The 12,639-nt window shown below is 44.4% G+C and overlaps 1 protein-coding gene across 1 annotated transcript in view; it reads right to left on the reverse strand.

Moving 5' to 3' along the window:
• Nucleotides 1–12,639, reverse strand: part of MROH2B (maestro heat like repeat family member 2B) — a 60,181-nt gene continuing 47,542 nt past the window's right edge. Inside the window, exons 31-42 of the mRNA XM_068534805.1 lie at nucleotides 11,290–11,447; nucleotides 10,621–10,747; nucleotides 9,960–10,147; nucleotides 8,759–8,899; nucleotides 8,243–8,357; nucleotides 7,462–7,608; nucleotides 7,029–7,211; nucleotides 2,938–3,093; nucleotides 2,466–2,600; nucleotides 1,687–1,789; nucleotides 591–656; nucleotides 1–131 (exon numbers count right to left, since the gene is read on the reverse strand). Coding sequence (XP_068390906.1) covers nucleotides 25–131; nucleotides 591–656; nucleotides 1,687–1,789; nucleotides 2,466–2,600; nucleotides 2,938–3,093; nucleotides 7,029–7,211; nucleotides 7,462–7,608; nucleotides 8,243–8,357; nucleotides 8,759–8,899; nucleotides 9,960–10,147; nucleotides 10,621–10,747; nucleotides 11,290–11,447 — 1,626 coding nt within the window. The 3' untranslated portion in view covers nucleotides 1–24. The remainder of the gene's footprint in view (nucleotides 132–590; nucleotides 657–1,686; nucleotides 1,790–2,465; nucleotides 2,601–2,937; nucleotides 3,094–7,028; nucleotides 7,212–7,461; nucleotides 7,609–8,242; nucleotides 8,358–8,758; nucleotides 8,900–9,959; nucleotides 10,148–10,620; nucleotides 10,748–11,289; nucleotides 11,448–12,639) is intronic.

Here is a 12,639-nt window from a genome sequence, read left to right on the forward strand (position 1 = left end):
CCTAGCGGTTTATTTCCTGATGGTTTACGGATGGATGCTCATCTCTTTGCACCTTCTCAAGAGGGTCTGCAAGGCAGCTTCGGCTGCTCTCTGGACACTGATGCAGGGGTCTTGTCGAAGTGCTTGGAGCCCTGAAATGGAGAGAATAGCAATGTCCAGTGAATGAAGAAAGCCAAGGCCCAAGCTGTGCAGCACAGGAGGGCTACCACTGAGGGTCCGTGCTGGGCGGGGCTCAGGCCCCCATGCTCACGTTTTGCCCTGAGAGGTAGGATTTGGATCCACAAATTGAGCATCTATCTTAACACTGAAATAAGGGAAGAGAAGATCCTGACCTTGTGAGCAGTAGGTTTATAAACAATTGGAAAATCGAAGTCTGTTGGGAATGATGCCTGCAATCGGATGGCGCTGGGGGTCACCTTACACTCTGGAGAAATTCCAGTATCTGGGGAGCACCAGAGACGATTGATAATGGGGTGCACTACGATTTTGCACTACGATTTTACGGCTGACATGGGACTTGGAGCAGCATTAGTTTCTCTTTCTCTAAGAATATAACAGTGCTCTGGGCAGAAACTAGGGTTGGTACTCACGTGTGGTCAGCTGTTCTCTGTCTATTAACTCCATATATTGGTAGGTCAAATTGAGAACAATGGCATCTAAAATCAACAGGAGAGAAAGTTAACTGATTTCACTGTAGAGCGACAGGCCACGGAAAGCAGGTCGGGGCACAGTCTGCACCTGGTAAGAAGTAAGTGATTTAGCTAGTGAATTCACAAGCTATAGACTCCCTTTGCACCCCCAGGATGATGTGAGGGTGATGTCTATGGGGTCTTGAGTGCCACGTCTGGAAGTGGTCACTCACCCACTATGTATTTGGGAAAACTCACACCGTGCCCTCCAGGGGGCGCCAGTTTTCAGGGTTTCAAACGTGAGTAAGCTATGGTCCCTGTCTTCCAAAAAGTTACAGTGTAGTTAGGGGGATCCTCTGCATGATCCAATAAGGAATCCTTAGGTTTTAACTCAATCTTAAATGTGGCCAACCAAGTGGGCCTATTTGCTGGGGGCTGGATTAGTTGGAACGGGTTTCGTGATAAGACTTAGAATTTCCTAACAGAAGGATCCTCAGAGACTCACTTACTTTCCTCTTTTATTTTATAGATCAGGCAAAGAGGCAACACAGAGAAATTAAGTGACTTGTCCAGAATCACACAGCAGAGCCAAGGTCTGCTGGTCCCCATGCCCACACACTTTCCACTAGTATCACATCGCTGCTAAAGCCCTCAGCTCGAACTGAGCTTAGAAGGTTGACTATGGTTTATATTAAGGGATGATGCAAAGGAAAACACTTAGGCAGGGGCAGCAGGCTTGGATCAAAGACTTGGGGAAAAGAAGGAGCAATGACTTGGAACCAGAAGAAGCATGAAGGACCCAGTAGGGAGAATGGTCTGATGGAAAGAAAGTGAGTGTTGGCAATTCAGAAGCTGTTACTGTAAGTTTGCAAAGAGAACAGGTTCTTTTGAGGGAAGATGTTGTAAGACGTAAAATGAATTCTTTCTGGCTTTCTTGTTTTTCTTTTTTTTGGTCTTCCCAGTCATATTGGCATTCACGCTGGGGTAGCTTCCAGGCAAAGCAAAACTGGCTGGCAAAGAGCAGACCTGTGAGTGGAGAGCGTGGACGTGCCCTCACCTGTGAGTTTGCTGGCCGCGCTCCTGATCATCTCCCAGCTGCTGCTGAAGAAGGTGAGTGAGTGTGTGTGGAGGATCCACAGGATTTCTTGGTTTTTCTTTGCCTGGAAGAGATGTGTGTTACAGAGAGGGCAACTGAAAGGGGGAGGGGGGTAGGGGAGGGAAGGACTGGAAGTTTGGGGTAGCTGATGCAAACTATTATATATAGGATGGATATACAACAAGGTCCTACTGTATAGCACAGGGAACTATATCCAATATCCTGTGATAAACCATAATAGAAAAGAATATGAAAAGAATATATATGTGTATAATTGAGTCACTTTGCTGTACAGCAGAAATTAACAAAGTATTGTTAAATATAGTTGTATACTTCAATAAAATTAAAAAAAAAAAAAGAGGGCAACTGAGAAGCGACACTTTACGAAATTCAGCATCCCATAGGCCCTAAGAAGGGACAGCTAAAGGAGTGAGCACGCATACAGCCATTAATTGTTCTGTTGGAAGGTGTGTTACGGCTAGTTCATTCTAAATTTAATCAGGGTGGCACTGGGGCTTATAGGGCTAATCAACAGATGAGTTTCAGGAATCGAGAACAGATCCCAGTTGGGACTTGGGGACAGAGCAGGAGGTGATGCGACAAGATACCCAGAGTCACTGCTGTCCTTCCCAGATGGTTCTGGCTCTGGCTGGGATTCCTTGCTATGCTGTTTGCCTTCTGGGATTTGCCTGGACTCTTGGCCTGCATTTTTTTGGAAGCAGCACCTCCTGCACACTCACCAGCTTCGCACAGAATTGCCTGTAGAAATCCCTGGCCCTTGGGAGATCCTGACCATCAGGGAGATGATCTAATACCCCACAGAGTTCCTGGAGGCCCAGAAAAGGAATGCAGATGATCAGGACATCACGGCAAGCCTGAAAAACAGAGTTTCCTGCATCACAGTCCGTAATGCTGGCTCCCCTTCCAGAAGGGAAGACACACTGACTGGTTGTGTGTGGGGAAAGGAGCAGTAAAAATCAGTGATGTGAGGGCTTTACAGTCAGTGCTGCCACCTTCCCAGTTTCAAAGATGGAAGCGCAAGCTCGGGAAGCGATGGCAAAAAAGCACCCAGGATGGGAAAATTGGTTTTCAGGTTCGTTTGAGAGTGGTGCCTTCAGACCTGGCTTCCGGTCCGGCTAGACCAGGCCTCCCGGCACCCTCTTGGCCATGGGGAGAGGAGGAGGTGCAGGTGTCTGTGCAAGGGCCACTTACAGTTCTAATCTTGGGATTGGGATCCCAGAGGTGGAGAAGGAATGAAATCAGGCTCTTTTTAATTTCTTCAGCAAAAAAAATCTTCCACCTTCTTCCTGTTAGGGATGCCAGATTCTCAAATAAGAGGACGGCCGTCAGCCTCACATCATCCTGCTCCTGTGGTGACAGATACGTGTTGTGGGTGAGTCCTCCACGCAGGCCATTCCCAGCTGGTACCCCTACCCCACCCGCCCTTTCCCACTTCCGTGAAGGCAGGCTGGAGCCCTGGCGCACCTTTGGCATAGCCCCTGGGTGTCCCAAGGATGCCTTTCGTTTCCCAGCAGCTCTCTACCCACACGGCATGAATTTAGAGCTGGAGACTTGGTTTCTGACTCTGAGGAGCTAATGGGGAAATGTGACCACAGGAATAATAAACAGCGAGTGCTGGCAGCAGAAGGCCAGGGAGGGTTCTTGTTTATTCTGTATTTTGTACAAATTAGCCTGATTGCGTCATTAGCCTGGAGTTATGGGGCCTCTGATCTAAATTGCCCAAGGCCTAGGACTCTTCTCCAAGATCCCAAATACTTTGCAGAGGGATTACAGGAAGCTCAGAAATTTGGGCCTTGTGTCTCAGAGATAGAAGATAAACAAACAAGTGCTTAGCCCTACTCTTGTATGTGAAGTCATGGAACTGCCTTGCTTGTCGTCCAGGAGGGTGGGCAGTGCTTTTTAGTAAAAGATGAAGGATGTATGCGATCTGAAGAGAAACCAGAGTATGGCAGTGCTTTTTAGAGCCAAAGGGTAAGGTGGTGGAGAAAGATGGCCTTCTATTATCTCAGACACTTTGTTGGTATGGTTCAGAGTTCTGGTGAATTTTCTGGAAGTGTTCTTTTTTTGGGGGGGTGTATCTAGAAAACTAGTTTAAAATACCCATAGAAAGGCAGAGGGATGAGGGGAAGAGCCATTCTGAGTAGCAGAATATTATTTATTTTATTTATGTATTTAAAAAATTTAAAAAAAAATTTTTGGCTGTGCCTCGCGTCATGCAGGATCTTAGTTCTCTGACCGGGGATCGAACCCATGCCCACTGCAGTGGAAGCACAGAGCCCTAACCACTGGACCACCAAGGAATTCCCCAGAATATTATTTAGGTTAGCAACAAACTAGGGCCAATAAAAAAGCACTCCTATGAATATGAGAGGGAGAAGATACAGGAGTTTCTTTTGATGGCAAAATAAAATGTGTGAGAAGTGGGCACATACACAAAAATGCCATGAAAAAGGAAGTTAACAAAGATCTTCCATAAAAAAATCAAGATGGCTTGTTAGGAAAAGGCTAGAAAAGTTAATTGAATGACATGAGATGTGACCTCATAGAAGGGAAATGTAAGTAGAAATGTTCTTTAAATGTACTAGGAGTAAGGTCAAGGTATATTTTTAAAAGATCTCTTTTTCGAAAAAGAAAGCAAACCAGTAACAAAGTATCTAAAAGGTAGAGAGGTATTTACTTAAAAGAGTCCTCTGAATTTTCTAAAATCAAAGACCTAATGATAGGTCAAGCGAGAAGCAACCAGTTGGGATGATGAAAAAACAGAAAAGAGAAGGGGTAAAGTGTTTTGGGTGCTGGGAGAGATATTAAAGTTTTACTCAGGTGCCAGCGTGGGAAATAGCAGCGAGCAGGTCCTGGAGCATGGGACAGCAGCCATATTTTCTGTTCTACCACTTTTTCAAAGTGTAGCCATATTTTTAGATTTTCAAGAAAGTACTTAAATATTGAAGAGAAGAAAGGGAAAACTTAGAGATTACAGAATTGTATGCTTAATCTACAGAAAAATATAGGGGCAAAGTATCATAGTTGAATATATTTGCAGAAAGAGAGCGTTATAGGACTGTAAATAGCATGTCATGACTAAGACTCAGTTTTTGTCAAACTTTACGTTTATGCAAATGTGATGAAATTGATACCTATTAGGAATGCGAAAGGTCTAACCTAACAACCAGATAGACTTTAGCTTTTTTTTTTTTCTTATGCATTAAGGCTGAGAAATATTCTCTTGACCACAAAACTCGTAGATGGACTTGTGATTATTGGAGGCTCGGATCCAAGAGAGTTACTATCATTGGATCAACAACAGTCCAGGGAAACCTAACAGGTGGGGCTCTGTAGGGCTGACTTTAGCCCTTTGTTGTTAAAGATTGTCATCAGTTATCGGTGTAATGAAAAAAAGAACATCTTCATTATTTTACAGAAGATACTAAATTGAGTGAGAGCCCAGTAAGTATTTTTGGGGACAAGATGAGAATTAAAAGTAAATATTGGTACACTGGAGAAAATAGTTGGAAACCAGCAGAAAGCTGCTCTCAAAGGCCAGGTTTAGGCTAGTACACAAACAAGAGAAACTGAAAAATACAACACTGGAGGACGATTGACTGAGGGCATGTGTTGCAGACTGCAGTCTGGCGGTTGGTGTGGTTAATAAATTGCTAAAGAGTCAGGAAGAAAGGGCAAGATTAAAAAAAGTTGGAGTGAATAAGTAGGAAAAGATTGGATTTGAGAGGCAATTTTTCTTTAGATTCTATTCAATACTTCTCAGGTCTCATTTAGGGATACAACACAGTCACTGGCTTGTAAAATATTTAAGGAGCTGAAAAATTAGGTTTATGGTAAATAATGAAGGAAATAAGGACTTTTCAGTCTGGAGACTATCAGGTGAAAAGGTAATTTAATAAAGCCTTAATGTTTAAGAAGGATGCATTGGAGGAGGCAGCCAGAAATTTCCATCTCCTCTGACCACATAACAGGAGCCAGGCAGGTTTAGATCACAAAAAATCGGTTTAAGTTAGACGTGAAATAGATTTTTACATTGATGTCAGTGAATAAACCAAAATGAAATAATAAAATCTGGTTTCCCAGAAGGTATAAAGAAAAATGACCTTCCTTTGCCTAGGATTGTTGTTGACTGATCTTTTTTGAAATGAGGGCTATAAACCATGTCAGGGGTTGACAAAATTTTTCCGTAAGAGGCCAAACAGTGAATAATTTAGACTTTGCGGGCCACACGGTTTCTGTAACAACTAATCAGCTCTGCGGGATGAAGGTGAAAGCTGCCATAGATAATATGTAACCAATGAGCATGGCTGTGTGCCAATAACACTTCATTTACAAAAACATGCTCCGGATCGAATTTGGGATGAGCCATGGGGCAGTTTACTGACTCCTGGATGAAATGAACCGCGCAAGCATTTTGAGTCTTTGAAATCTTGCACGTGGAAAAGGTATTGTTGGAGGCAATAACATCTAGCCCTGTAGGGAGTACTGTCGTAAGCTGTGTGCCCCCGACAGCAGACTTTGTTTTTCTTTCTTTTTGAATTTTTGAACTTTATTTATTTTTTATATAGCAGCTTCTTATTAGGTCTCTATTTTATACATATTAGTGTATATATGTCCATCCCAAGCTCCCAGTTCATCCCCCCCACCCCCTGTTTCCCCCCTTGGTGTCCATACGTTTGTTCTCTACATCTGTGTCTCTATTTGTACCCTGCAAACCGGTTCCTCCCAACAGCAGACTTTGAGATGAGGATTTATCTGGGAGGTGGGCCCAGGAAGCATGATAGGCAAGAGAGGAAAGCTACGAAAGGGAACATTAGTGAGTGTGGTACCCTTATGGGCAAGTGAAGCACCGTCCTTCTGAGGGGTGAGGAAGCCAGGGAGTTTATCTACAAACTCTCTTTTCTTGTTGTTTGAGGGTCCTTTCCCAACCCATCCGGCCCACCTTGCTCAAACCAATCATGATTCCTGGGCCAGAGAATACCCTCAGGCAGACACACAGGAAGCCAACAGGCTGCACAGGAATAGAACAGGTGACTTCTGGGGCAGGTGATCTCCAGGGCAGGTGATCTCTAGGGCAGGTGACCTCTGGGGCAGGTGACCTCTGGGGCAGGTGATCTGTGGGACAGGTGATCCCTGGGACAGGTGACCTCTGGGGCAGGTGATCTCTAGGGCAGGCCAAGGCATGCAAATGGACACCAAACTGGTCTGCTACAAGCACTACCTGAACCTCTTTCTGTTCACTCACTTCTGGGGAGGGAGGATTCCTGAACAGGCTCACTTACGTCTTCAAAGAAGGTTCTTGTTTGCAGCACTATTTCTTTGAAGTAGAAGCTTACATCTCGGTCTGTGAGCAGCTCCAGGATCTTTTTTAGAGCCTTCAAGCTTTCACAGACGACCTCGGTGCGGGCCAGGTGATAGAGGCCTCTGACGATAGATTCTAACATTATCTGCTTGTGCTTCTTTACCTATTTTGAAATAAGGTCTCTTAATCTCGAAAATTGTTCTATGTGTATCTGGAATAGGGTAGGAGACCCCAGACAAGGGGATTGACATTCTTATAGGGTCACGTGTCCTTCAACCCAAGAGCCACCACTTCAGCAACTTATTTGGATTGTCACTTAATTTCTATGCAACCACAGGGTGTGGGTTAGTAAATAATTATTTAAAAACTCTACTTAGATGAACTATTTTGTGTCCCTCCCAAACTCCTTTTACCTTGTGAGGGGCTCCAGAAGCGGTATTGCCAAGCCCTTGGATGGCCATTTGCCTCAGAATGGCGTTGGAGTCCCAGGCACTCTGACCCATCAAGATCAGCACATCCCGTAGATTCCCGTGCTTCCAAAGGAGTGGCTCCTTCATGAGCTGAAAGTGAAACACTCCTCCCCTTTAGTTCAGGGAAGGGCCTCCCTTCAGGAGAGTTCCAAAGGCATTATAGCTGTGATTAAAGAGTAGGGCCTCAGCTGCTTGTGGGGCAGAGGAGGGAGCCCTCGGGTGAATTCAAATGTCTGGCAGGAACTAAGCTCTAGAAGTGAGCGCCCCACAGGTCAAGGTTATGTGGTGATGAGAACCAAAATACCTAGTTAAGAAGGTATTTCTAATCTAAATGGAAACATGGAGCAGGGAAAACAGGAGTTACTGACAATTTCCTTCTTTGCATTGGCTGGGTCAGCCTTTATCCCAGAGTTTGAAAGGACCATAATATATTTGTTGGTTGCATTTTGTTTTGTCCCTTCCAGGTTGATTCTCTACCCTTCTCTGTCTTGGGAGTTGATGTCTGCAGACCAGAGGGCAGGAAGAGGATGAGGCTGGGTTCTTTTTCCTCTCTCTTTCTCCCTCTCTCTGCTCAGGTACTGTGTCTCTGGCAATAGCTGGATCTCTCCATTTCCAGAGATCCCAGAGAGGGTCCCTCTTCCATGGCTCAAATTCCCACTGAACTCCTGAGAGAAATACCCCACTGGGACCCAACGAGCCTGCTGGGATGGCTGTGTCCCCTTGCCTCAGAGAAGAAAGCTGCGCCCGTTATCCGGTAGTTCTCCGAGGAGGAGGTCAGGGATGGGAAGAGTTGTTCCGTGATGTCCAGTATGACTCTGTGTTGCCACACTGTCATGCTCCTAGAAAACCAAGGCTCCCATTGTAGCAGAGACTTTTTTCTTTCTAAACAGTGGAAGACACTTTAGTCTATTTCTCTATCAGGAAAATAAATTATCCAAAAAGGAATGTTAAAAAGGAAAGAGCACCAAGGCTTAACTTTAGAATAGCCTATCCAAGTGCCCAACTGAAGTGTAGTTTGCCTAAAACCGTTCATTGTATCACTATTTTTTGCGGGGTTGGTGAGTTTGGGGCTGATCCTACTGTCTCTTCCCAACCCCTTTGCTCTTTCTTCCCTGTTTTTTTCTCCTGGACCATAAGTCCTTACTGAATCAGTTGCTGTCAGTGAAGTTGCCTGCATTGCATTTTTACTTTGTTTTCAGTTTTTTCCTTCATATCCAGTTCTGGAATATCTGCACATTACCTGGCCAGTGCACAGACTCCTATGTGGTGCCTACTGGGACTGCTGAGGAGGGTCCACATGTTGTCCCCCTCGTCAGATTCTTTGGCCAGCCCTTCTTTCATGGCCTGGGCCTGCACACACTTCAGAGTTGTAATCGAGAGCCTGAAGGAGACAGTTGGCATCACAAAAGTAAGTCAATGCCATGCAAGGAATTGTGAAACCCCAAGTCCTTAATAAAGATCATCAAGCTGTCTGTATTCTGTATTTTCACTTATTATATCTTGGGGCCCTATATTGATATGTGTGGATCTGGTTACTTGTAACCACTGTATTCTACAGAATAAATATAGCACATTGTGTTTCTTTTTAAAAAAAATGTTCCCTACAATGCTCCCTCACTCCTGGATGAATGGAGGTTGTTTCACTGGTTCTAAAACAAAACAGCACCTTGGAAATCAGGATGCCTCTCGCAGTGGATAGTGCGTTGCAATTGTTGGCCAGACGGTAGTTGCGGTGCAGTTGCTATTGCCTGTGTATACAATGCGTGTACATGCATGGATTTAGGTATGGCTCTTTGAGCTGTGGGCATTTTAGTAAAGTTACATGTATTATTGGAACTACGTGTGCTGAGCCTAACTGCTACTTAAAATGTCTTTAAAAAGGTTGATTTGACATCGGAACAAAAAGTTAATGCAAAAGAACAGGAAAGCAGAGCAGTGTGATAAAGGATAAAAATCTATACCTAATAATCCTCAAAGAGCTTTTTGGATCAATATAAAATGCAAATTTAATAGTATAAGAAAACACTGATTCATGACTTAATTGGGACTCTTTTTTTTTTTTTTTTTTCCTTTCTCAATGTTACGCGAAATAATGTTGCTTCCTTCAACTGGAGAAGTCTTAGATTTGAGGAAATGTGGTATTTATTTTTATTTTATATTCTTTCCTCGGTGGCCTTGAAAATCACAGAATTCCAACTTTCCTTGAAAGGTCTCAATGAAAGAAAACAAAGGAAGTGGATTGGGCCCTCTAGGGAAGAGGACATAACTGCTCATTCGTTATATGACCGTTCTGGGCAACTATGCCGGGTACCCAGGGAAGAAGAGCTACGAGGCTCAAGGATGCAGGGGCCTTGTCTCTTCACGGGTAGCTGAGGCCATGCCAGCCCCTCCTGGCGTCTGGGGTCAGGACTCTGGAAGCCCCTCTCCGCCTGGCTGTTCACCTGCAGGGGTCTGCGATCTGCTGCCGCTCCCCCTGCTGCATCACCCGCCGGCGGCGGTTTAGGGTCGAAGGGGGCATCTTCTGGCCCAGTGTGCAGCTGACCAGCTTCAGGAAAAGGGCGAACAGCTTTGGGTACAGGCCTGCGACAGGGGTGCCTGTCGACACCACTTCATAAATTGCACAGGCCACCTGAGGGGAGAAAGGACCCTGTGGTCAGGCAGGGCTGATCTTCCAGTTTGTTTTCTCTACAAAGGATTGCTTTCCAGGTTGACCACACTTGTGGTAAAAGCACATAGAAAAGGGAGGGTTTATTTGTCTGAAAACTTCTTAACTCCTGCTGTGTTTCTCTCTCAGGGCTGCCATGTGGGGCGACTCCAAACTCCAGGGGGCACCAGTATTAGGGTCTTTCAATAATGAGTAGATATCTTGAAGACTGATTTGGAAATACAGAGACACAGATTTTCTTTGGGCTGATGAGAAATTTGCTTCTAAACATGATCAGCTGCAGACAAAATCACTACCATATTTGTCCAAAATAAACTGGAATTGATTTAAAACCAGGGTATGAGAGGGGGAGAAGTGTGATTAATGCTACATCAGCCAGTGCCAGGTGGGATGGAGTGGGACAGCATCCCGGGCAGGTGGCAGGTTGTCCAACTCACGGAGATCGCCTCTGTCCCCGCGAGGTCATCTTCTAACTCATTCTCCAGTTTGTCTATTAAGGCTTGCAGGAGTTTGCCACTGGAGGCTGGGTTCTCAGCCAGGGCCTTCCACAGTGTCTTTGTGTCCCTAGGGAAGCACGGCAGGAAGCCGATAAGGCTCTACTCCTTGGGATGTGAGCTTTTTCATCTGATCCACTCTAAAACCACATTATGACTAATCAGAGTTGCAAGGATGGATGGACATGCCAACATGCCTGGGGATAATAAGGATGTTTTGTTTAACAATCTAGCATTCTGGCCTTGGGTTGCTGAGGTTTGTTAATGTCCATCAAGACAGAAACCTCTCATATAGATTCATTTTAGGCAACCAGAAAGGGGAGAAGTACTCACTTTCTAATACTTATTCCTATTAAATAAACACACGCACATACACACACACACACACACACACACACACACACATCTAAAACTCTCATCATCCAATGAGGACATATATTTGAAAAATACTTGGAAAGCCATTACCTGTGATTCAAACACCATTTTTGAAATTATTCAGGTGAGGTGTTTTCAACTTTTGTTTGCTATCTTTCTCTCAAAGTACAGATTCTTCCCCAATACCTTACAGAGTGGCCTTCCCTAGGAAAAGGGACCAGCTCAGTTAGAATCTACCTGTCAAAGGGCAGAGGCTTCTGTAAAAGGTTGGCAACAACTCCATCCATGTGAAAGCTGGCTATTTGGGAGATGGCTTCCAGCATAAACTGAAAACTTTCCTCCTTTTGTCTGAGGACCGGCATGTGATGGTAAATTATGCCCAAGATCTCCAACAGCTAAAAAGAAAAAGCCAAATCAAACACTGGGTTGCCATTTTTCCTCTACATGGATGGCTTAGTCACGTACGGTCAGCGTATTGTGGGTGGTGGTTGATGAATTAGAAATAATGTTAAAAAAGTAATTGATTCTACACATGGCCTATCTCTTGCTCAGGACGATTATTGATAAATTGGGCATTTATTCTTAAATCAATTTAGCAAACATTTAGCGAAAGGCTGCATTATGCCAGGTGCTGTGTTGGGCACTGTGGGGCATTTACCAGGGATGAATAAGATGTAGCCCTTTCTCAAAAGGAATGGGTGGTCTCATAAAGGACATCAGCCATATACCCAAGGGCTGTGCACAAGGCTCTGTATGGCAAATGGTGTACAAGAGGTGTACAGGACTGATAGGGGAATCCAGAAGTAACTGAGGTCACTGTGGAGGGACATCTGGTCTGGGTCTCAAAGGATATATAGCAATTCCAAAAGGCAAGGTGGAGATGGTGGGGAAGGTCATCCTCATCAGAAGGAAGAGCACAGGTAAAGATGTAAAATCAGACACCATGAGAAGAGAGCACAGAGGGTTTAGAGAGCAGTGAAACGAATCTGTATGATACTACAGTGGTGAACACGTGTCATTATACATTTGTCAACACCAAGACTAAACCCTAATGTAAACTAAGGCTTTTGGGTGATTATGTGATGTGTCAATGTGCGTTCATCGATTGTAGCAAATGTACCACTGTGATGTGGGATGTGGGTAGTGTGGAGACAGGAGGTATACGGGAACTCTGTACCTTCAGCTCCATTTTGCTGTGAACATGATGGCTGTAAAAACGTAAAATCTATATAGAAAAATGGCATGAGAGCATGGTAGAGGCAAATGTGGAAAAAGTTTATGGAATAGGAGAATGGTCCAGTTTGGAGCAAAGAAAGAACGAAGGTGATAAAAGGAAGATAACTTGATAGGAAAGATGAAGCCAGATGCTAAAGGGCATTGAGGGCCACCTTTCTGAGTTTGGGTGTTAATCTGTGTGCGGTAGGGAATGATATTACACATCTGGCTTTTGACATGGATAAGGGCATGTCTCCATGCTAAAGAACCTTTGCTTCTAGTGGAAATTTTTCCTGCTTACTTTGGATAGACACTTTTAGGTAAATATAATATTTTCTCAGAATTATAATTCCTTAATCATAAATATCCTGC

Source organism: Eschrichtius robustus, chromosome 2 (assembly GCF_028021215.1).
Source record: "Eschrichtius robustus isolate mEscRob2 chromosome 2, mEscRob2.pri, whole genome shotgun sequence".
Classification (NCBI taxonomy): Eukaryota; Metazoa; Chordata; class Mammalia; order Artiodactyla; family Eschrichtiidae; genus Eschrichtius; species Eschrichtius robustus.